We start from the raw sequence: 23,193 nt of genomic DNA on the forward strand, positions 1-23,193 counted from the left end.
TATTCCTGTCTGGTGTCATCATTACCTGGAACTGTGGTCTACTCACAAATGCCCCTTATATAAACAGTTCTGAAAAACGGTTTTCAGCCCAAGGCAATTTATGGATTGTTGGTACATTTATGCTTCTTTTAATCAGTAAACTCTGCTTAGTTTACATACTGTAGGCATTCTTTAGGAGGGAATTATTTGAAATATTTTTGATTTGTTTAATTTATGGTACAAGGTGCCTGTGCTTGTATTTTCAAGTGCATAATGATCGAAATGGCCTCTTCTCACTATCATTATTTTAAAAAACACTTCAGTTGTCACTACAGGTTTCTGAACTTTTCTCAGGATAAATGTGACAGTTTTTTTCATCTGACCTTTCTGATTCCTTTCACAGTTTTCTCAGCCCTGGTCAGTTTCACTGGCCCTGTAACCCTCAGCTGTCACATGGCTGTTCTCTCCCCTTGGGGGTCAGGAGTCAGTGGGGGGAGTCATACTGATGCTAAAAGACTCTACCATCCCTACCCCTGTGAAACTGAGTTACTGTATGAAAGGGTGGCAAAAACTACTGTGTTTGAGCAAAGACAGCACAAGGTTCCTCAGATATTACAGTACCTGTAGCAAAATCCTTTTAGTTGGTGAAGATGATGTTATAAACCACCTGTAAAAATGTGAAATGTGTTAGTTTACAGAAGTTGACCACACACACATTCTTAACCAATGAGTGTATCCTTAGCTTCCGAGCGGAATAGGCTCCAAGGGGTGGGAAAGACACTTTCGTTATTCAATTATTGGCATGTTCTTTAGCAGAAGCCTTATAATAATAATAAACTTTATTTTATATAGTGCCTTTAACGTGGCCTCTCAAAGCACTTTACAGAATGACAACAACAACACAACAACAATAACATTTTAAAATACACAAGATAAACACAATGAGAATACACAGAGGAGAGAGTAGAGTAGGGGGTACTAAATACAGTAGGAGCAGAGGGGTAAAGAACAGAACCAGTTAAGTAAAGGCTCTTCTAAAGAAGAAGGTTTTGAGTCTGGATTGGAAGGAGTTCAAAGAAGGTGACTCTCTAATATCCCTGGGGAAAGAGTTCCAAATCTTGGGGGCACAGCAGGAGAAGCCCTGTCACCCCTTGAGTGTAGACGGGCTTGGGGGACAGATAGGAGACCAGAATCAGAGGAGCAAAGGTTGTGAGGTGGGGAGTAGGGCAATAATAGCTCACACAGGTACTGAAGTGCCAAGCCATGCAAAGCCTGAGGAGCCTTTATCTAAGAGACTCCTGGTATTACAGTGCCACAAGTCACAGCATCAGTGATTTCATTGCTGGCAGTGTTTCTGTCATTGATGATGCCAGCAGGAAAAGGAATTTTGAATGATCTTGAAATCTAATTCTATATACAGTATGCACATGTGGTGCTGTTTTGAGGCACTGATTTTCCCACATGACCATTGAAGTGGCAGCAAAGACTGCACTCTTCAGGTTTAGACTGATGAACAATCCATCAGAATTCAGAACTACATGCAGTTAAAAGCATCACAATTAGCTCTTCTAGTCAATTTCAGGGAAGTATAAGACTTTTGTTATAGTCTAGTTGTTAAAAACTAATAGTAAAAATCTTGGTAAATTTAATATATAACACAATTCATAAATATGGCATATATGGCACAGTATTTCACAAAACATGTATAAAGTTAAATTGGAATGAACTGGGAACGGGACAGGTGTTCTGTCACTTTGTAATTCAGATATACATACTGTGCAGTATATCATAATAGAGGTTAAACTTTTGCTACAAAGTGAGGATAAATCTAAGAAATGCAGAAAATGCAAGATTTTACTGTACATTAACTCACGCTCCACTTGAACTGACTACATGAGAAGGAAATAAAATTTTGAGTTGCTATGAAAGTGCCTCCACATGGAGCAGAAAACAAAATTCACAGTGTATTTTTAAATACTGGACAAAGGAAAATACCCACCTGCTCAAAGAATAAGGACGCTCTTATCGGGGCATTTGAAATAAACAGCACACAGGTGTTTATCGCCAGGAATTCACTCACACCTCAGTCATTTTCTGTCCGTCAAAAGCTGTTTAGTCACAAAATGCAAGATTTAAAGAATTGAATTATTTTATGTATCAATGTGTGAACTAATAAAACAAAGATAAATACATGGGATTAAATAGTTGGTTGTGGGTTTTTTGCAGTATCAGCTTGTTCCCCATACCTTGTGCTCCTGCAGAGCTCAAACCAGGAAGGGGGGAATTACGTGGAACAGGATACAGGTAAAGTAAATCCAAATATTGTTCAATAGTCCAGGCACAGTCATACGGACAGTGGACAAAGATTAAGGACTCCTAAAGTGTCTATCTTTCTTGGTAAAATGTCTTTTATCGTCCTGATACCAGACACAATTGAAGCCTAGTAAGACTGCTTGGGAAATATTAAAATAGTTAAATGATTTCTTAAGATAATTGAAGAAATGTGAAAGATAATTTTATGAATGTGGACCTTTGCTTTTATAGCCAATGACACTTGTCATTTAGCTCTATTTTAACAAGAAAACGAACTCTTTGATTTAGATTATCTTTGAAGCCAGACATTACAAAGTCTCCACTGAGATTTAGTTTTTAGTTTGTGATGAGTGACTCAGTCGAAGTCTTAATCCAAGCTGGGTTTAATCTAGCGTGATTGTGCTGTCATGTGCAGAGCATGCAGTCAGATCCACCGATCCCCTGCGTCCCGCTTCTGTCCTGTCAGCTGGGCCACTCAGGCACAGGGGACGCCCTGCCGGCCCGTCTTCACCTGTGTGTCCAGTTGCACTCAGCCATTGCAGAGTGGTAACTCTTGATATAATAAAGCTCTGTGTCTGCTTTTTCAAAGACTTTCAAAGTGTGGATTCCTTAAAGGTTTCCATTATGAAGGGAGCGTTAATGATGTGGTGATCAGTGGAACTGCTTCAGGCTAACAACACCCAGGTATTTGATTGTCAGTGTACAGTAGTTACAGTGCCAACATATATTATAACAGAAGTCTGCTCATAAGGCTTACACTTCTTACGATCTCAGTCTCTGTAAGACCAGGCTGTGTCATAAACAGACTGGGATATTTCTTCAAGGTCTGGTTTAATGTGTTACAGCAGTTTGTTTGCTCTAAACAATACCTCTCAGTTTTGATTGGTGGACGTCTCTCAGTTATCATCATTCTGACATTCAGCCGTGTTATATAAACCCAGGAGACGTGTCTAGCTCACCCAGCGCGGCCATGGCGTTTCTCCTGTTGGTGGGCTGTATGGCCCTCGTTGGCACAGTTTACGGTAATTAATCCTCTGTCATCCCTCAGCGAGGCAGGTGACACTGTGGAGCAGGTGTAAGCAAGGGCTGAACACCACAGCTCCGATCAGTCTGTTACTGAGGTATCGATCCTCACGCTTCACTTCTTAACTTCCTTGAAGGCAAAAATAATGTATCTAATCCATTCAGAGGCAGTTAAATGTATTACCTTGCCGCTGCTTACAGAATGAATTTATGTCAGAAATGTTATTGACATATACATTTTAGAAACACGATAAAATTATATGTGTTATTGCAATCTAAATACTATAAAAATTATTTTCCAGTATGTTTCTGCTATCTTAGCACTATACTGTATATGTAATTTACTCTTATTAAATGTGTCAGTGCTAGCTATAACATATTTATAGATTATAGCTGCTTTATTATTGCACCCACAACACTAACTGTTTCTGGTGAGTAGCACTGTTCAGCTGTGCACATTCACACAGTGCACAGCAAAGTATGTTGCTCTTATTTTTGCAAGAAAGATCAGCCTGAAGCCCAGAGCCTGAGAAGGCTCAGTACTGCAGCCCTGTGACTCAGGGGTCAGGCGTTACTCTGGGTCTGTGTGCCAGTGCCTGGGCTCAGGCTGTCGGTCTATCTGTGCCAGGGTGCGGAGTGCAGGAGATCAAGCCAGTGATCACAGGCTACGCCCGGATTGTGAACGGAGAGGAGGCTGTGCCAGGATCCTGGCCCTGGCAGGTGTCCCTGCAGGTAACTCCCTGCTGCTAAACACTTCTGATCATTGGTTGTAGTAGTTCTGACAGCGACTGGTGGTGATTTTCAAGGGTGTCCATGGAAACAGATGCCATATATGCAATATGTGCATTCAGTGGAATATTCATTTCAATGTGATAACTGACAGTATTTGCAGTAAACAGGCCTCAGTGTAAGAAACGCTGTTATCATATCTTCCGCACACAGGACGCCATTGGATTTCATTTCTGCGGAGGCTCTCTGATCTCGGAGCAGTGGGTGGTAACCGCAGCTCACTGTGGGGTTAGGTCAGTACCTTCCGTGCACTGAACCAGGCTAACCCGCAGCACATAGCTGACTGCGCCACAGCAGACAACTGTGAAAGGCTGCACCATGATTTGAGTGTGCAGGACAGACAGCACATCCTCTGAGACCAGAGCCAATTATACATGCTGTTCTGCAGGTCTGAGAAGTGGTCTGCAAGATTATGGTCTGTTCAATCCTCAAAACACATACTATTCACTGTTTTTGTGCAAATTATTAGTCTTTTTCTAACACTTGCTGCAGAGACATGAGGAATTTGATTGCATCCTTTTTGTTTACCACATGGTTCCATTGATCATACACATTTTCTTGAAATCATCTTTCTGCTGCAGTGTGAAAACTGCATGTCCCTGCATCCTCATCAGTTTTCATTGCTCTGGACTAAAACCTGGTCCCCTTTGTCATCCTGTATTACACCTACAACATTCTAAATGGGACAAGAGATTAAAAACATTGTTAAAAGGCAGAGAGATGTTTGAGTCCCATTACTTTCAGTGTGGAAGAAGTTTGTCTGTGCTCTGCAGGTCCAGCCATCGCGTTGTCATTGGAGAACATGACCGGAGCAAGAGCAACGAGGACATCCAGACCATGAGAGTGGGCAAGGTCAGGCCAGGGGGTCGTTCTGGGTGCCACATGGACATAGTTAAAGACATTAACTATCATTGCAGAATTCACTACAAATACTGAATGTGTTCTGGATTTGACTTGGAGTAGGTACTCATAAATTATCTTCATGTGTTTGTAACCTAGCAGAAAGTAATTGAGCTCTTGGAGACCAATCTATAAATTAGCAACAGAACAATTACTTTCATGCTCAATAAATCAAAAAAGAAAAAATACATTTGTATTTGATAAAGAATTCAATTAAAAAGCAGCAGACACTGATATTACTTACCACTGATATGACTTACCTTGGAGCTCTTTGGAGGCTGTTCTTTCAATGTTACAAGTTTGCTAGATGGGCTAAATGTCCTTCACTAGTCTGTGACCGTTCTTATGCTCAATCAGTTCAATAATGTAATTAGAAAACCATCAATCTTGCCAAAGTAAGAATGTCAACCTGGAGAAGGCGTGAAGGGGATCACGCTGTGGTATCAAATTGCATGAAAAGACTGGTAATGAACAGTCCCTTGTGCTCCGTCTCATTTCACTAAAAGTGTGTGACGAATTCCTAATGCAAGAAATTGTATATGGCTAAGAAAGTGATCTTATATTATATTAAACCATGTTGAATATAATTAAAATATATTAATATATAATACTCCATTTATATATTTTACAGCCACTATTATCCTTTAACTAATACCAGTCAATTGGACTGATTTCCCTTCTTCTTGCCTCTCAGATTCATTTTGCCAAGATTCCAAGTATGTGGCTGCATTATTATCCACGATGAAGTTAAATAACTCAGTGCAGCTCCAGCAGAGAGCAAGGTCACCAGTGAGAATTCAAGAGAGTGTGCGGAGCTAGGAGAAGGAACCATGACCCCTCTCTGACCTCTGTCTGCTCCCCCAGGTCATCACTCACCCCCAGTGGAACCCCAATACCATCGACAATGACATCACTCTGATCAAGCTCACTGCACCTGTAACACTGAATGCCCACGTGGCACCAGTGTGCCTGCCAGCCGCTTCAGATGTCTACAGCCCTGGCACCAGGTGTGTCACCACTGGCTGGGGGCTGACCCGCTACAATGGTGAGTCACTGACATCTAGCCAGCATCCACAGAACGTGTCTGAATAGTGAAATTGTGCTAGAAGTCACGTTTAACACAGCAAGGAAAGCAAAAGCATGGTGCAAATCAAGGGGAAGCAGGGGAAAACCAAATGAATACATGTTAAATCATAGTGAAACCCAGGGTAAAGTGCGAAAATAACTCTTTATGCTGATTCTCGGACACTAGCTGCAGCATGTTTGTAGACTCCTCTGTTAAAAAAAAATCAGAGAATTAACTTGTTATGGTATTTTGTCTCAAAATCCCAAGATAGCATGTGAGTCTCTCCAGGCGCAATAAATATTTACCCCAAGAGAGGCAATGAAGACTAGGTAGGCCACTTGAGTTAGTCAAAGCAAATAGAGCCTCCTGTGTTAGAAAGGCTTGTTAGCCTGTCCTGTCTTTGCTCTGTGTGAGGTCTGTTGGTCCTCTCTCTCCTCCCCAGCTCTCCTCACTCCTAGCAAGCTGCAGCAGGCAGCCCTGCCCCTGCTGTCGCCCGAGCAGTGCAAGGCTCACTGGGGAGATAGCATCACTGACATGATGATCTGTGCTGGAGCAGACGGAGCCTCCTCCTGCATGGTAAGTTCAGCCCCACGGCAGGGGCTTTGACACAGGATAAACATCTTCTTGAAGGCCTGGAGTTTCAGGAAGCTCAGTATTAGTCTGAAATGGTGATCCAGGCAGTACAGAGAGACGTTGTGAATACATGTTACTGCTAAAGGCTGCCATGAGATGGCAGTGTGAGGTAAGACACTTCACTTCTCCTTCACTGTAAGGGAGACCAGTGAGAGGTCTGGTGTCTGAATTAAACCAGGAACACCAGAGGATGTCGCCTGTGTCTCCTGTACATTCACAACAAACAAAGACAAGCTAGCTGTACTTCAAGCAGCTGGACAAAAAAGACATGTTTCAAAGCAGATTTTATAGATATCTTTAAATAAGGAATTGCTTGAAATATAAAAAAAAACTTTAGTTTATTGCTTTAACAAATTAAGCACCTAAAGAGGTAACAGAAACTATAAGACCACAAAATCCTTAGAGGCTGGATTGAGACAACCTCTGCTTCCAGATATTTTAATCAGCTGGCACCACTGAATACTGCAGCTGTCTGGAGAGCTGCACCTGTACCAGTCCAGGACAGTTATCTTTGGCAGCGCATGCTGTTATAGATAGAATCCAGGGTGACAGCTGCCAGCTTCCCCCAGTATGAAGACCCGTGGGCTGTCTGTGCCCCCAGCTGACTGGCCCTGTCCTTCTCCTCAGGGCGACTCTGGCGGCCCCCTGGTGTGCGAACGCAATGGCGCTTGGAACCTGGTCGGCATCGTGTCCTGGGGAAGCAGCCGCTGCCTGACCACCACGCCGGCGGTGTACGCCCGCGTCACCGCACTGCGCTCCTGGGTGGGCCAGGTGCTGGCTGCAAACTAAGGCCAGCAGGCGCAGAGGCAGTCTGGCAGTGTGGCCTCATTTATTCCTCCATAGACACAGACAGACTCGTATGTGTTAATTTTCTAGTACTGTGGTGTGTGAGTGGGCACAAGGGGGTCACCTGGCAGAACTCCTTGGGGAGGGTGTCGCCTCAGTGGACCAGACTTACTCAGCCCTGTTGCATCCTCAGAGTTTCAAATACAACAGTCTCTACATTAGAGATCAATTTCAAAACTCATTACTCATCGCTGTTTTCTCTGTTTTATTTTCATTGGTCATAAATGATACATTTAAAACGTGTTTGGGTTTCATTTTTTGTTACACATGTTAAACACAATATTGAACTGAAGTTAATTAAATTCTCCACTGATATGCCTGGGAAGAAGCCGTGGTTTGATATGATCCAGCTCATGGGTTTCCATTTTTAAATAGATGACAGATTGCATAGCCATGTAGAAAAGTTGAGTCCTGCATAGCTAAACTAGCAGATTATATCTCAGGCATGATCTGTAATTGGCCTGATTAAGACAGATATTATTTCAAACATGAATAAGGAAATTCAAATCAAGAACAGCATGAAATAGGGGAACAGGAACTCTGCTGCTGGTTTTAGAGTTCTGTTAAACATTGGACACTGGATTCCCACTGGTTAATGTGCAGAGGAAAAACATCAGCGGGTCATTTAAAAGCAGGAATTTCAAAAGGTGTAGCACCTGAGGCAGATTTCTGAAAGTAAATATCATGAAATAAAAGACCATGAAGGTGTAGAAAAGATAGTTTTTTCATTAATATTATTGTAGCTGAATTCTGTGTGGGGATCAAAGAACAAAATAAAATAAATTTTGCAGTAGAGGAAAACAGTTTGAAAATAGCCCTATCATTCACAGAGCACATTCAAGACCCACATGGTGTCAGTCTCCACAGGTGTCTGGCTGAACAAAAAGAGTCCTTAATATTAGCTAGTTATGACCAGGCTCTGACAGTGGGAGAACACTGAGCTCCACAGGAGCACTAAATACAATCAGCATTGCTGAGGAAGGAAATCTGTGACTTGTCAAATGAATTACCTGTAATCACACGTTGTTTACAAAGATACTGCAGAATAACAAAGTAAAGACCTTTGGATTCACAGAGGCCATTGAGATTCCCCTTAGAGAACCAGGCTTTAGGCAGTAGTAGTTCAGGTGGGTAGCTGCGTCAGCATGCGTAGGCTGCAAAGGAACAAGTACTAGGTTTATTCCATGCTGAAAAAAAGAAGAAAGAAAAGAAGAAAGAAAACACAACATTTCGGCCGTGGAGCCTGAAGTTTTCTTTCTTCTTTTTTTCAGCATGGAATAAACCTAGTACTTGTTCCTTTGCAGGCTTTTGGCATATTGAGAGGCTTTGATGCTCGTTTGGGGTGCACAGCTTCAATGTGTGAATCAGTGGTCAGAGCCTGGTGCTACAAACAGTAGCTGAAGGAACAGTAATAATAACAAGCAAGTCAGTTTAAGCCTTCAGGACTCATGAATAATGACTCTTGGCTTTACAGGGTTTACAAGCTCTTCTTTGTCCCATTGAAGCTCTTCCCATTTCAAGCACTCAGAAGCATGAAGATATTGAGTGTTTTCGAGCAGGTCGATAACACGCAGCACAGTGCTGTGACACATGAGACAGTGTGCACTGTCTCCCCGCGGGGCAAACATTCGGTATTAACAGCTCCGACACCAGCAGCAGCTGTCTGTGGAAAACAAGGGAAAGACAAATTGAGAGAAATGATAACTGTGTTTTGCTCTTGGGTACCTCGACTCACATGTTGCTGTGAATATCAGATGTTTTTTAGGAAAAACCAACCAGGACTGTCCTTCTGTATTCGAGAAACATACATACACTTTGTGTTTATAAAAAGTGCAGATGCTAACACTGCCGATCCTTGAAACCTCCCTGCACAGGCCAACCCGTGTTCACGGCTGGTCCCCATGGCAACTGCCCTTACTCCCCCAGGGCGAAGACAGTCCTGTGGATTCGGCAGACAGAAGCCAGGCCACTACTTTCACAGTCCCCTGATGAGCAGAAAACTCACTGACTCTGAAAAAAGTAGCAAAGGAAAATCTGTGTTTTTTCACGTGATATTTAATGTCTATTTTTGCTTTTTGCAATAATAAAAAACTATCATTAGTTTTCAAGCACAGTTAAGAGCCTTTCAGGAATGTGCAGTGTGACTGTAGAGCTGTGAAGGGCCATCAGATTCATTGTATAAAGTGATGTAAAGCTGAGGAGCAGCTTTTGATCTGAGTATGTTGTGTAGCTCAGCACCAGCTTGGTCATATCTAACACACAGCAGAGGTGGTGAGTGGAGAAACTGTTGCTTGTCTTGAACTTCCTCACATCCTTGCTGTTGGCGATGCAGGAAGGCAGATGGCAATATGGAAGGACTGGCTGTTGAGGCGTGTCATGTGACCTGGCTGAGGACTTCCCAGCCCAAACAAGCGCATATTCAGATTCCCAGATACACTCACGTCTGTTTCATAGATTGGAGGAGGATTAGTAATATTTTTACAGATACTGTATCATCATAGTCTCATGGGAGTATTGAACAAGCTAGTAAGCAATGTTTTTTAATCCAACAGCCTGGCTTCTTCCCTGAAGAAGCTGGATGAGATCATTGGATCAATTATGTACTCAAGATTAATTAGGCTAGATGGTGTGGATGGCCTTCTCTCTCCTATAACTGTTCTTATGAGATGAGATGTTGTGAGATGCTGTTGCAGCAACCAGTTAGCCAATCTGAATGAAAAAGATAAAATACTTATGCTTCCTACCTGTGGACATAAAGAAAGAATTATCTTCCTGGTGGGCAGGTTCTTGTCAATGACAGAGATTACATCACCTCCTGGCAAATTCAGAGGGCAGACTCGGTATTCCTATGCTTTTGGGGATTAACTGGACTAGGTGTGAGCCTTGTAATACTCAGCCATTTGCGGCTCAGATAATCTGCAAGACACACCAACATGGCCCCATGGCCACAGGTGTTCCCTCTGCACAGAGGGTGGGGGGTGGCAGCTGCTTACAATGACTGCCAATGAGTCTGCATGGAAATCAGCTGCAGGAGCCAGTCAAGCATAACATCAGAGCAACCAGGTGCCCTGTTTACAATAAAGAACATTTCACCTCCAAGATCTGGGCACTGAGGGCTGGGCATCCAAACTGAGACAATTGTTGCACTTGAGCAGTACTGACAGGGTGTATCAGCTACTCAGTACTCCCTGACACCGCAGTACATGATGAAGTCCTGTCAGCGCAGTGGGGCGCTGTGCTCCTGCAGGGAAGTGTCTGGTTTGAGACCAGCCGGGGTTTGCATGACGAGCATCACCCCTGGCTATCAGCTGTGTGCCATTCTCCACGCTCTCTTAATTAAGCCCCGTGAGAGGGGCTCAGCAAGGACTCAGGGACCTCTGAGTTTCATGCTTTGAATACCAATAACATTGTTATTATTTACCTGATGCCAGTAACTCTATCCATGAGAATACATAACCTACAGTAGGTGTAGCAGCCCTTCTGATTGAAGTGAGACTGTCACGCATTCAAACCAGCTGGCCTCTATCTAAATTTCCAGGAGCCAGAGGACACCAGCCTTCCACTCTCCGGATTAGCTTGGATTGCTTTGGATTTGCACAGGTGAATGAGTTTAAGGAGCAGAGAAAAACAGGTGATGGAATTCAGTTTCTGTCTGAATTAAATTCATCTCGCTATTACTGCAAGCACATGCAGAATTGTTGCACTAGGTCACACAGTGGCCAGCAGGGCTCAAACCGGGGGTGTAGGTCTGCCCCCGGCCAGCACCAGCTCACCCCCCCCTCCCCGTGACAGATCAGGATGGCAGGACAGGCTCTGGTTTGTCTCGGTGTTCCCAAAAGAGATCAAACCATTGAAATCAGCTATTTTTAATATCTCACCACTGGAGAGATAGAGCAACCATTCATTTTTGCCATATTATTAGGATTCAATGTAAAAAAGTGTGTGAGGTTTGACAAAAATCCGATCTTCCATGCCATTCTTTTTTATCTGTTTCATTATTACATCAGAAGTGTCTCAGTAACCTAGAGCTGAGAACAGTATGTGTTTGATTAAGGAAGGAGAAGCCATTTGAGGTTTTTCACACCCCAGAGGAGTAATAAACAGGGCACATACAATGGCCTTTTGGCTGATAAATATTTTAGAGAGACAATATGTTCACACCCTTATCTGTGTTAACTGAAATAGCAGTGACTGTGTCTAATTAATAAATAACAGAGCAGGAGTTTTCCCAGCTGACTCAGTAATGACAATAACCATCACAGCAGCAGTGCATTAACCAGTCTCTCAGGACAACCACAACCTGCTTCCCAGCTTCTGATTATGTTAACTTGACATCGCTCAATCACAGTCCTCAACATTTACCCCCAAAGGTCACAGGGTCACTCCTCTGAGCTTGCACATCCACAAGAAGACACACAGCAGCCTCCCTCATTGCACAGACACACGTCCTTCCTTTGTTTTATAAATCTAACAGAATTAGCACACTATTGCAATACAATAAAACACAATTCACTCAAAAATGATTAAACAGAATTCTCATTAGCAGTACTAAAACATTTGCTCCCATTGGTGCCATGAAACACCATCCAGTGTATAACTGGGTTTTCTGAATAAGAAACCTGTATCATTACGGCACCACTGCTGGTAAACTGTGAGTTTACAAATGAGTCTTGTTGTAATAGTTTCCTTTCCCTGATGGGGTGTAATCTGTGTGGATGACACCCCAACTGCAGTTTGCTGGATTACACCTAGTTATACAATACCTGGGGAGAAATTTCAAATTTATTATTTAAAAATATCTGTTAGGTCACCTGCTGTTGAGTCAGTATGTGGGTAGCTTCATGATCTTCTCCACCCACCAGTCTCATTTTATCAGAAACAGCTGATTTACTCATTTTTAATGTTCCATTATGAGAACAGTTGTATCTCAGATTAGTGTAATTTACTGAAACAGCAATTACAATATATTTAAATTAAATAACTTTTAATTTAACTTTAATATTTGTTTCTGCATTTGTTCCTAGAAAATCTTTCATAGTTATTTTAACAAACGTCTAGAGAAAAAATATATTTTTTTAAAATCCTAATGATGGAGCATTCCTTCCACCTTCATAGCAATAAAAAGTAATTTCTAGTGATCTAAGTTACCCCTTGTTTTTTTATTTAGTGAACACCCTGGTTGTTGACAGAAGGCATTTTTCATTAGCAAGGTTCATGAAACACTTCCAGAGTGGATATGCTACTCAGGAGCTTGGCTGCAGGGACATACAAACTCAGGTCTGGATTCAATGAACATTTTTACCCACTTGCCAGTCAATAATCACAGCCCTGGCACTGGATGTTTGTGTTTCACTGGGTAGAAGCCCGATTATTTTTCCCATCAGTCACCAAATACTAAGTATAGGGAATTAGAAGGTGGCTTTAGGTTTTTGATTAATCCATTCAGTAGTACAGATAAGAGCATTTCACAATGGAAGTAAACTGTTCCATTTAGAAGTCTATACCAGGGTGTTCAAGCCTTGCTGCAAGTGTAACCACAATTGTTACACTGTACACACTGCAGGGAAGGGCAGACATATCAATATGCTGGAAGCACAAGCACTGTTTGCCTTGTAGGTGAGGGCACCTGCACTCACAGGGATCAATTTCCCTGTCCCATGTGAACTCTGTTGGGCAGCTCGTTACAAACAGCAGGATCCAATAAACTGGAAACCTGAATATGTTACTGATGTTGCAACATAAAGTAACCATTTTGGCATTTTGTTGTACAGTACATATCTTTTGACACATACAGCACATTGCAATATGTCTAAACATCATACACAAGAGTGTAATTGGCTAGCCTGATATGCTTGATACTGTATATGTGGTTTTAATCCCAAAATGTAGCCCTCTGTTTTACTTCTTTGTTTAAAAGGAATATCTAATTTTTCCTGTTTAGCTGCTGTATTGGTTAGATTTTGGTTAGAAGTTTTTTTAAGTAGGAAACCTGAGGTCTGTCACTCCCACACTCATGCATGCTGGCTCCTGTTGTAACATCCTTTCGATACACATGTCCCCCTTCACTATCTCTGCTGCTGTTTCCTCTGACAGTGCTGAGAAGGGCTTGCATCTGTGCCCGCTGTGGAGGAGTCTTCGTCTCTCACTGCTGCTCTGGGTGCTTCTGGTTCTCATTTGATGTCATTTAGATGTAAAGACCAGGCAATGTGTACTGTACTATGATAACACATAAAAACTATTTTGTCTAGGGGAATCTTTAAATTCAAGACATATATTGAAGCAAATGGAATATTTTTTCCAATCAAAAAAAACATCTGCTTCAATCAGACAGTAACGAGAAACAGACACATGTAAAGAGATACTGAATGTGATGATGACATCTCAACTACGTTTTTGATCTAAACTTGTGTTTGAGCCATTAGACAGGATCCTCTGTCCTGAATCTCCATCTCTGGATTTTGTGTTGGACATTTTTCTGTGTGACTTTATCTTGCAGTTCCTCATTCTGGAACTACAGACTAGGGAGTTGTTTTGGGTGTGTTTCTTAGTATTTTATCTGACATAAGGTTCAGTGTTATAATATGTCTGTATTATTTCAGCTTGTTTGATAAAGGCACTCCTATTCTAAAGCTTGCTGGGATCATCAGGCTCAGTTAACTTATTTTTTAAAAGCCCATTGAGAGAAGAAAAGAGGTTTTTCAATCCTGTATCAACAGAACAGTATGGATGAGTCACTCCATGTCCTGCTAGCTTTTCAGGTCTTCAAATCAGTTTCTCACCTCAACACGTGTCTTCAATATGCCTGTCTCTCCTCTTCTTTCTCTAGAGCTCTGACTGAGAGCAGATGGGCTCTGATTTTCCCACACAGTTGCCCCCCTGGTCTTTGCCAAGGTATATTGTTTTGATATTTCTACTAATTCTGCCTGTTATAAATTGGACACTCGTGTCCTTTGTGTCTTTACCTTTAGCACAGTATTATGGTTTTCATGTGTTATGGTTCCTTACTCTTTCTTTTCTCAGACACTAATTGTAATTTTACAGTCATCTACTAAATTGCCTCTGTTGTCAATGCTGGCTGATGAGGTAATAGTCCAGTGTAATTCAATAAGTGGCTACTGTTTAAAACACTATTTTACCATCATTATATGCCTTTCACAGGAGCTTGTTGAGATGCCCTTTACTTTGAAAACAAGCAAACATCGCTGAAACGGAAGCACATGACAGCAGTGGCCTAAATCCCCTGCACCTGAAGAAGACTGCACAGCCCTTTGCCACAGTGAATTTGCACTTCTACCATGCTTATACCACTGTATCCCTCACACTTCACCACACCTCTCTTACTGTAATTGAGTTAACATGCACCTACAGAGGGAAAGGGGTGTGTGCCTGTTCTCCAAAAAGCAATGATGATCCTTAAGAAGCCAAAATATAAAAGGTACCCTCAGAATAAGTGCAACAGCATTCTGAGACACCGTCGTTTCTAGATTGAGCTAAAAACTACTGCTTGGATGTCTCAGAGAAGTGCAGAATCTCTTGTTGGCTTCTTAAGTGTCAGCACTGAGATCACATTATTGCTCAGACTGGCAAAGAAAAGCTGATGAAGATTGTAACTAATACTGTGTATCAATCATCACATCTCTGGTCCACAACATCTGGAACAGGCAGGCTGTGAACGTTACTTGACATAAGAAGCATGAACACTCAGTGCTATTCTTTACAGTTGCTAAGTAGATGCCCTCATTCAGGATGATTTACAATATGCCTCTGTTCTGTTTATGTAGTCATTCAGCGTGTGACAGACCTTATGCTTGGTCCCCTGCATGACAGAGCCCAGGTGCAGCAGGGCTGTGTGCTGTGTTGGTGGTTTCTGTTTATATTGCTGTTGAGATGAGTGCTCAGCAGCTCAAGTCTTAACTAATTAGACAGTCACGCTGCAATTTGTTAACGCGTGGCTGTAAATTCCCATAATCTACCTTCTGTGTGTAAATGTGTGCATCCAGTTTTCAGCAGGCAATTAGCACTGCAATTTTACTTGTCCTAATTAAGATTAGGCTTCAGGTGGGTTTAGGAATGAAGTCCATTCCTGACACTCCACCAGGCAAGCAGCCAGGGTCAGGCAATGGCTACCAAGAAGATAGAGTAACCAGAACAGAAAAACAGGCATTTGCAAAGCAGAAGAAACAAAACAAAATGGTGACACAGAGGTTTCCAAGCAGCTACATACGCAGTGAGACCATACTGCGCTGCTGCATGTTTTACTGTCCTCAAAGAAACATTGTTAGTAAATTATTGGACTGACAAGCTCATCTGAAGCATTTACACCAGCATTTGCATCTGGAAATTATTTAGATAATTTCCAGCAGCATCTCGTCTGGGATTAGAGTTAAAAACCTTCCAAAGACAAGAGCAGAACCTTTGCCACTGCTGCCCTAGTAATACAGTGTGAAACCTGTACCTGCAGCAGGGCAGGAATGTGCTTAAAGAACCCTGGCCTTGGTGTTGAGGATTTGGGGTTTCCTGCTCTCAGCTGTTCCAGTGTCAGAACAAGACTTCCTCCCCAAAGCTGCAGTGTTCTCATTCCATGATGAAAACTCCAATGACTTCACTGCCTGTACTCACATGGGCATTGAGGTGAGACTTTCTGCTGGGCTGGATAACATCCAGTGACCTTGTAGCCTGTAACTGTAAGAAGGTATCAGGCAACAGTTTTTCTTTACACATAGGCTATTAATAATTAATGCATAGTTTGCATTAAATAGCTAGTTTGTCACTTGGATATACTTTGCGTATCTGAAAATAATGAAAATAACAGGGACTATCATTGGCAGTTACCTGGATGGCTGGGAAGTGTCACACAAGCACCTGTGAAGAAGGTGGGATGTTACTGCGCATGATTTCAAAAGGATATGAACTGGATGCATGTCTCTTAGTTTTTAATCCCAAAGTCTAATTCTGCTGGGTCCTGCTCTTATGAAGCTAAACTGGGTTGTGTGTGGGAATCCCCTGGCGAGATTCAGAATCTGACTACCACACCTAACGAGCTGTATTATAAGTTTCACACTGGGTCACACATTATCTCTGACTGCTGAGGATATTAGCTCTGCTGTTCCCTTTAGCTGCACCAGGACAGGGTTCAGAGTGCAACCACACATTCTGAGCTCATAAAAAGAAGGACCTCTGACATACTGTAAAGTATGTAAAGGAACATACATCTAAAGGAACAGCACCATTCGAAGTGTTGACTAAAAGCCAGAGATGCTGGCATATATTTGACAATTATACCAATCCTGACGTCAGAACCTTGACATCTCCTCTGGCTCCCACATAGGCATTTGTGTTGTCTGAGTGCATTTATATTTTCTGCTGCACACATCACTATTCAACAAAGCACAAAATAGAAATAAGTATGATGAATTCTAAATAAAGATGCCTTACCATCTGTCTGATGATTTCTTTCTTTTGTTGAAAGACATTGTCATAGGCAGCAGTTATAGTTCTCACCCGGTTGTGTTAACTGAATAAAAATGATATTTTAAATAAAGGTTTTAGATTTAGCCTTTAATAAGATTCTTATGGACAGGTTTCAATTGTGGAAAAGAAGACTTTTTAGAACTTCGGGGTCCCTGATTTCATTCATAGCACTCATATTCAAAAAAAGAAAGTTATTTACATTTCTTCGAAACCACACGATTCACCCAGGCTTGCAAGCAGTCTGGCTCTCAAGGACACTGGACAAAGAAACTCAAAGAGCGGCAGTTCTTACTCTTCTGAGGAGACGCTGTGAAGGTCCACACGCTCTTAAGATGTCTCCCCTTTGTCTGTGCAGAGAAAGGAAAGCACTGAGACAATCACATTCTTTCCTCATCACCCCCTCTGTGCATAGATGATGCATTATTGTCTGCAGGGAAGTAAAAATCCTCTGCTTCAATCTTCAATATTTTCTGATTGAAACCGTCTCAATGACATGTGAATTTATCAGTAAACAAGAGTCTAGATTATAACTAGGATTATATTGGTGAGATTCAACATCTGTTATTAAAATTGGTTAATTTAGTATATCTCCTGCTGATGCCTGAGTCAATGTCCAAAGATAATATTTTTCTAAATTGAACATAAATAAAATGTTAGTACACTTGTCTCTCTTGGACAGGGGTTGACATTGAACACCTCTCAGCTACAAGAGACTTCTGCACAGTACTGGGGAGGTCAGCACCTTTCTCCTTTTCTGAACATACTGTGAAGAGTATGATTATTCAGGCATCGATACAAACTGAACATAAGTGTTAAGGATAATAAGGCATTTGTTTTTGTTTATATATTAATCTATTAATATGCAGATATGAATAATATCTATAATTGTAACGATTCCTTATAATAAGTGGAGCCAGTGTGCCATCCTGTCTCTGTGCAGGCTGTTGGCAATTTGTCTCCAAAGCAATAAAAATTATTCTCAGAAGGTTGCAGCTCTTTGTGAATATTACTACTCTCTTGAATATTTTACTGTACAATACCCAGGAAGACAGTGCATAAAGGAATGTTTATTGAGGAGCTGGGGTATAAGAAGCTCTGGCCCCACCTCCATGGCCAAGGGCAGAACCCGTGCAGAGTGAGGAGCTGCGCAGGTGGAGATGGGGCAGAGGGACAGCAAGAGAGAGATTAATGTACATGTGAATTAATTAGGACAAAAGACTTCTGAATAATTTATTGACAGTTAAAACAATTTATCAAGAGCCACAAACTGCAGCTTGTTTCTCAAGCATTGCCTCCTCAGTGTGTCCTGTATTACATGGTCCTGTGTGATAAGCATTCATCTCAAAATACACACAGTTCAACTACCCCTCCCCTTCAAGAACCTTTCATCTAGTTCACGAAGGTAATTTTGCAAGATAGCATGGTTGCAAGCTCTACAAGTACAAGAGTGAAATCAAAACTCTAGATAAGAACAATTTTCTAAGCTTGAACTGGGTCTCGATTTGAATCAGACTAATACTGGGAGAATGATAAAGAGATTTCCTGGAACATTGGAAAAATTAATGTTTTACCAACTTTAAGGGAAGGTATCGTATTACTTCAATAAAACAATTCTTCTTGTTAAATCAAACAAAAAGATATTAAAAGGAACAAACCATAAAGACAACAGAGCACGCTGACAAACTCACGGTTTTAAAAGCCAATCAAGTCAGTGTGGGAGGCTTGCATTCCTAGTGTGTCCCATTGATGAGATGACTCTTCAGCTCTGTAGGATTCACAATTGTCCAATATACATTGTGTACAGTATGTATAATACATGGAGCAGTATTAGCAATGGAGCAATGCATGGAGCAGCAGTTAAAGGCAGCAATGCAATTGTATTTTGGAAGCAATATAATTTGTTGCTTTCTGCCTGTCAGTATATACAGTAATTTATACAATATGTAAACAGTATAGTGGAATGCCTGGAGGTACTATAACATAATCTTATGAGTAGGAAATTTAATTTATATGGATCATTTTCAAATTTGAAGAACTACCACATATTTTCTCTCTTAAACCTGCCTCAAACCTGCCTTTACTCCTGTAAGCAAATGACTAAGTCCTCAATGGTAGCTGAGGTGAAACCTCAAGCAAATACATTTTCCACAGAGCTACAGTACATGTGTGAGAGGGGTAAGAGTGATCAGTAGCAGAAAAACAGCTCTTTATTGCCTTTTGTCTGCTGGTCACACACCATTAAACAACAAATCAGCTAGGAAATCTCTATTCTTCATGCTGCCTCTTCAAAATACAAGCTGTGACTGCTGAGTGCATTCTGTTAAAATTGTAGTTGACAAGCGAGGAAGGAAGGCAGTGATGTGCGGTGTCTGACCAGGGCTGTGAGGGGCCTGCTGATCAGAGACACGGACAGGCATCTTCTCGACCAACCGCACACAGAACTGCAGCTTATCCAAACAGCACAGGTCACAAACCAGAGGAGCTTCATTAAGGTCATTCTGGCTCATTTGGTTACTAGAAGCCAATTGACCTCAAGATTGACAGGATCTCAGATGTTTCTCGAGAGCTGTCAACAAGATAGCATTGTAATTTGTTTCTGGCACCCAAGAAATAACTGATACATCTCCAAATGTTAACATAAATATATGAATAATGCCAAATCCCTGGATTATATCCGTAATTAAGAAAGGCTACAAAGGAAGCCATTCAACCCCCCTTCATGTCAGCTTCTGTAATTTAAATAATAATTTAAAATATCCTTGTGCCTAGAGGGACTTCAATATTACAACAGAACATGGTTAGGGGCTGCTAGACAATTTTTATTTTCAACAGAATTGCTTTCTCTCGGTTGACCATTCCTCTTTAGTACTGAGTTGCTCACTGGAGAATTCTGTGCTTTAGCAAATGACAGAGTCAAGGGACTGAGTTACACCCTGACTAACAAACAATACAAGTGTAGAACTGGGCTTTATGAACCAAAATGAGGTTTAACCAGCAGACAGTAAAATCACTTTTGCAGTGCAGAAACCCCCCGAAAAAAAACCCCATTGTTTTTCTGTGTCTGTATTGTGTAATTGTAGGTAGAAACCTTAAAGGATCTTCAATTACTGGAAAAGTGTGTTTTCATTTCCATGCAGTTTTATCACAGGTTGTTGGTGGATGCAACACCTATTACAGATCTTTCAGTTTATTACACTTTGTCCATTTCCCAAAGGTTTGAGATTCAGACCTCAGTATTATTAATTACCAATGTCTCTTTCTAAAGTTCAATTCATGTAAAGAAATATAATCATGCTGGAAGTAAAGATAGTTTTCACTACAGTCCCCCATTAAGAGGTTCAATTGTAATTTTAGTGCTGTAGTCAACTGAATAGTATTTTTCTTGTATGCTCCAATTTTTTTAAGATGCAGTCTGTTAGTTGCTCTCATGCTTTTATCTTTGATCACACATGTGTGTGAATGAAGATGCACACACAACCCTAATACATAACTACCACCCAGCTGTGACACTTTCCTGCTGGTCTAAGCACTAAACCCCCGATACAATGGAGATCTGAGCATTCGTATTTTTCTCTAGGGCTCCGCAGTTCACTGTCATCTCTGCAACGTAATGGTCTGTTTTATCCTCCACAATGTCTCTTGAATAGTCAGCTCCTCCCTCATATCTTTAAAAAGACTGAAGGAGGAACACTTGAGATTAAGGGTTCATCATAAACCAGTTTTTATGATGTCTCTTGTTTGTGAGCTGTACTGAGTACTATAAAAACATGCCTACCAATAATCACAGCAGAGTGGATAGAATGTACACACACGACCATAAAACATGCACTGAGATAAAAAGATAAACAACAAGACAAAGTGGCCTTTTATCAATAACTAAAGTGAAAGACCATCTACAACAAATATTAATGAATCATGACAGTTCTTTAGCATTCCTTAAGCAAAATGTACAATTTAATCATGTACCAGAGTTTACTCAAATTAAAACAAAAATGTTTTTTTCAAAAAGAGAAAAAACAGTCTTATTTTAGAATAAGTGCATCTGTGGAGTGCAGATCTGAGTAAGGAGGCTGGAGATACTGTACAATTTGAGGCTCTGTGGAGATCTGTTTATTTACAAAGTGATATTAAGGACTGTGCTACTGGACTAGTCAGCAGTGTTCTCATGGATGACTGAAGTTGTATAATTTACAGTTTTTCCTAGTTGCTCATGCACTGTGATAAAATGGACACAGAGAGCGATCTGATCTCAACACAAAATTCCCGGAACAAAGCACCAGCTCTGCAAAACTGAACATACATTCTACTTGTTTCAAATCAATTTGCAATTCAGGTTGACTAACGTTGCAAAACACTTCACACAATCCTCAATGTATATAAGCACAACAGTCATTGTAAGAACACTTGGGCCACTACTACTAATACATGAATCACCTGGTATCACTCAAAATGACAATGAACTACAACAGTCTTCACCTGAACAAACACAATCAGTCAAATATTTTCACTCAGTTCTCCAATATAATGTCTGACAAGCAAAACAGACATCAGAATAGTTATAAAACAAAATACAATAAAATAAATAAATACAAAGGTGTGTGCAAAATGTGCTGATCATAGTCACTGTAAAAACAATAAAATATGTGCAAAATGTGCATAGGTTTATATAGACTGATTGTCCAAAAAGTACAATGGAGCAAACATGCTGTCCATAGAGGAGCAAATGAAGGGCTAACAGTCCTAGCCTAGGGCAGTGTTATACACCCTGACAGCAGCCGGGAGGAAAGACCTGCAGAAACGTTCCCTTGAACACCGTAGCTGGAGCAGTCTGTTGCTAAAAGTAACAGTCCCATGAAGCGGATGAGAGGTGTTGTTCATGATGGCTGTGAGCTTGGTCAGCATTCTCCTCTCAGCCACCACCTCCATGGGGTCAAGGCTCATCCCCAACACAGTGCCACTCCAGCTTGTAGGAGTACTTGTAGGAATGTACGCCCTCTATGTCCTCATCCTGGATGGAAACAGGGTTCAGCAGAGACTTATTCCTTCGAAAGTCGAAGATCATTTCTTTGGTCTTGCTGGTGTTAAGCTGGAGATGGTTAAGATGACACCACTCCACAAAATTGGTAATCAAGCTCCTATATTTCTCCTCCTTCCCCTCTCTAATACATCCCACAATTGCAGAGTCATCCAAAAACTTCTGCAGATGACATGTCTCAGAGTTGTACCTGAAGTCAGAGGTGTAAAAGGTGAACAGGAATGGAGCAAGGACAGTCCCCTGTGGAGCCCCAGTACTGCTAACAATCTGTTCGGACACACAGCTCTGTAGCCGTACATACTGTGGCCTGCAGGTCAGATAGTCTATAATCCAGGACAGTGTGCCATTTGAGAGAAACAGTGATTGTGTGAAAGAGATGCCCTACTATGAATCTCCATGCAGTAGGTACAGTAGTGTGCACTTGTCTTGCACAGAGGTGTAGGGGAGTAGTGTTACAGTATACAGCACTGTAAGAGAAATGCACAATATCCTCATCCCTGTACCTACAGTATATGATTATGTCTTTATTATAGCCAGCAGCCATATCACTCTGCAATTGGCAATCCACTGAAGTTAAGCAGGTGTGAGCCTGGTCAGTACCTGGATGGGAGACCTCCTGGGAAAAACTAAGGTTGCTGCTGGAAGAGGTGTTAGTGGGGCCAGCAGGGGGAGCTCACCCTGCAGTCCATGTGGGTCCTAATGCCCCATTATAGTGATGGGGACACTGTATTGTAAACAGGCGCCGTCCTTCGGATGAGACGTAAAACCAACGTCCTGACTCTCTGTGGTCATTAAAAATCCCAGGGAGTTTCTCAAAAAGAGCATTCTGGCAAAATTTCCGATTGGCCCTTACCAATCATCCTAATGATCCCCAACTATGAATTGGCTTCATTACTCTGCTCTCCTCCCCATTGAGAGCTGGTGTGTGGGGAGAGTAGTGGCGTACTCTGGCTGCCATTGCATCATCCAGGTGGGGCTGCACACTGGTGGTGGTGGAGGGGATCCCCATTACCTGTAAAGCGCTTTGAGTGGAGTGTCCAGAAAAGCGCTATATAAGTCTAAGCAATTATTATTATTAATTTATTCAAAAAATCTTGAAACTTGAAGCAAATGCTGCCCCTAATGAGTTCATCTATGT

The 23,193-nt window shown here is 41.6% G+C and overlaps 1 protein-coding gene across 1 annotated transcript; it reads left to right on the plus strand.

The window, feature by feature from the left end:
* Positions 1-3,245: 3,245 nt before the first annotated feature.
* LOC102693054 (chymotrypsin B-like) lies at positions 3,246-7,757 on the plus strand. Its single transcript, XM_015368442.2, has 7 exons — positions 3,246-3,314; positions 3,944-4,047; positions 4,258-4,337; positions 4,878-4,956; positions 5,869-6,049; positions 6,513-6,646; positions 7,331-7,757. Exons 1-7 carry the CDS (start codon positions 3,263-3,265, stop codon positions 7,490-7,492), a joined length of 792 nt encoding a protein of 263 aa, XP_015223928.2. The 5' UTR covers positions 3,246-3,262; the 3' UTR covers positions 7,493-7,757.
* The last annotated feature ends 15,436 nt before the right edge of the window (positions 7,758-23,193 follow it).

The sequence above is a fragment of the Lepisosteus oculatus genome, chromosome 20, assembly GCF_040954835.1.
Source record: "Lepisosteus oculatus isolate fLepOcu1 chromosome 20, fLepOcu1.hap2, whole genome shotgun sequence".
Lineage (NCBI taxonomy): Eukaryota > Metazoa > Chordata > Actinopteri > Semionotiformes > Lepisosteidae > Lepisosteus > Lepisosteus oculatus.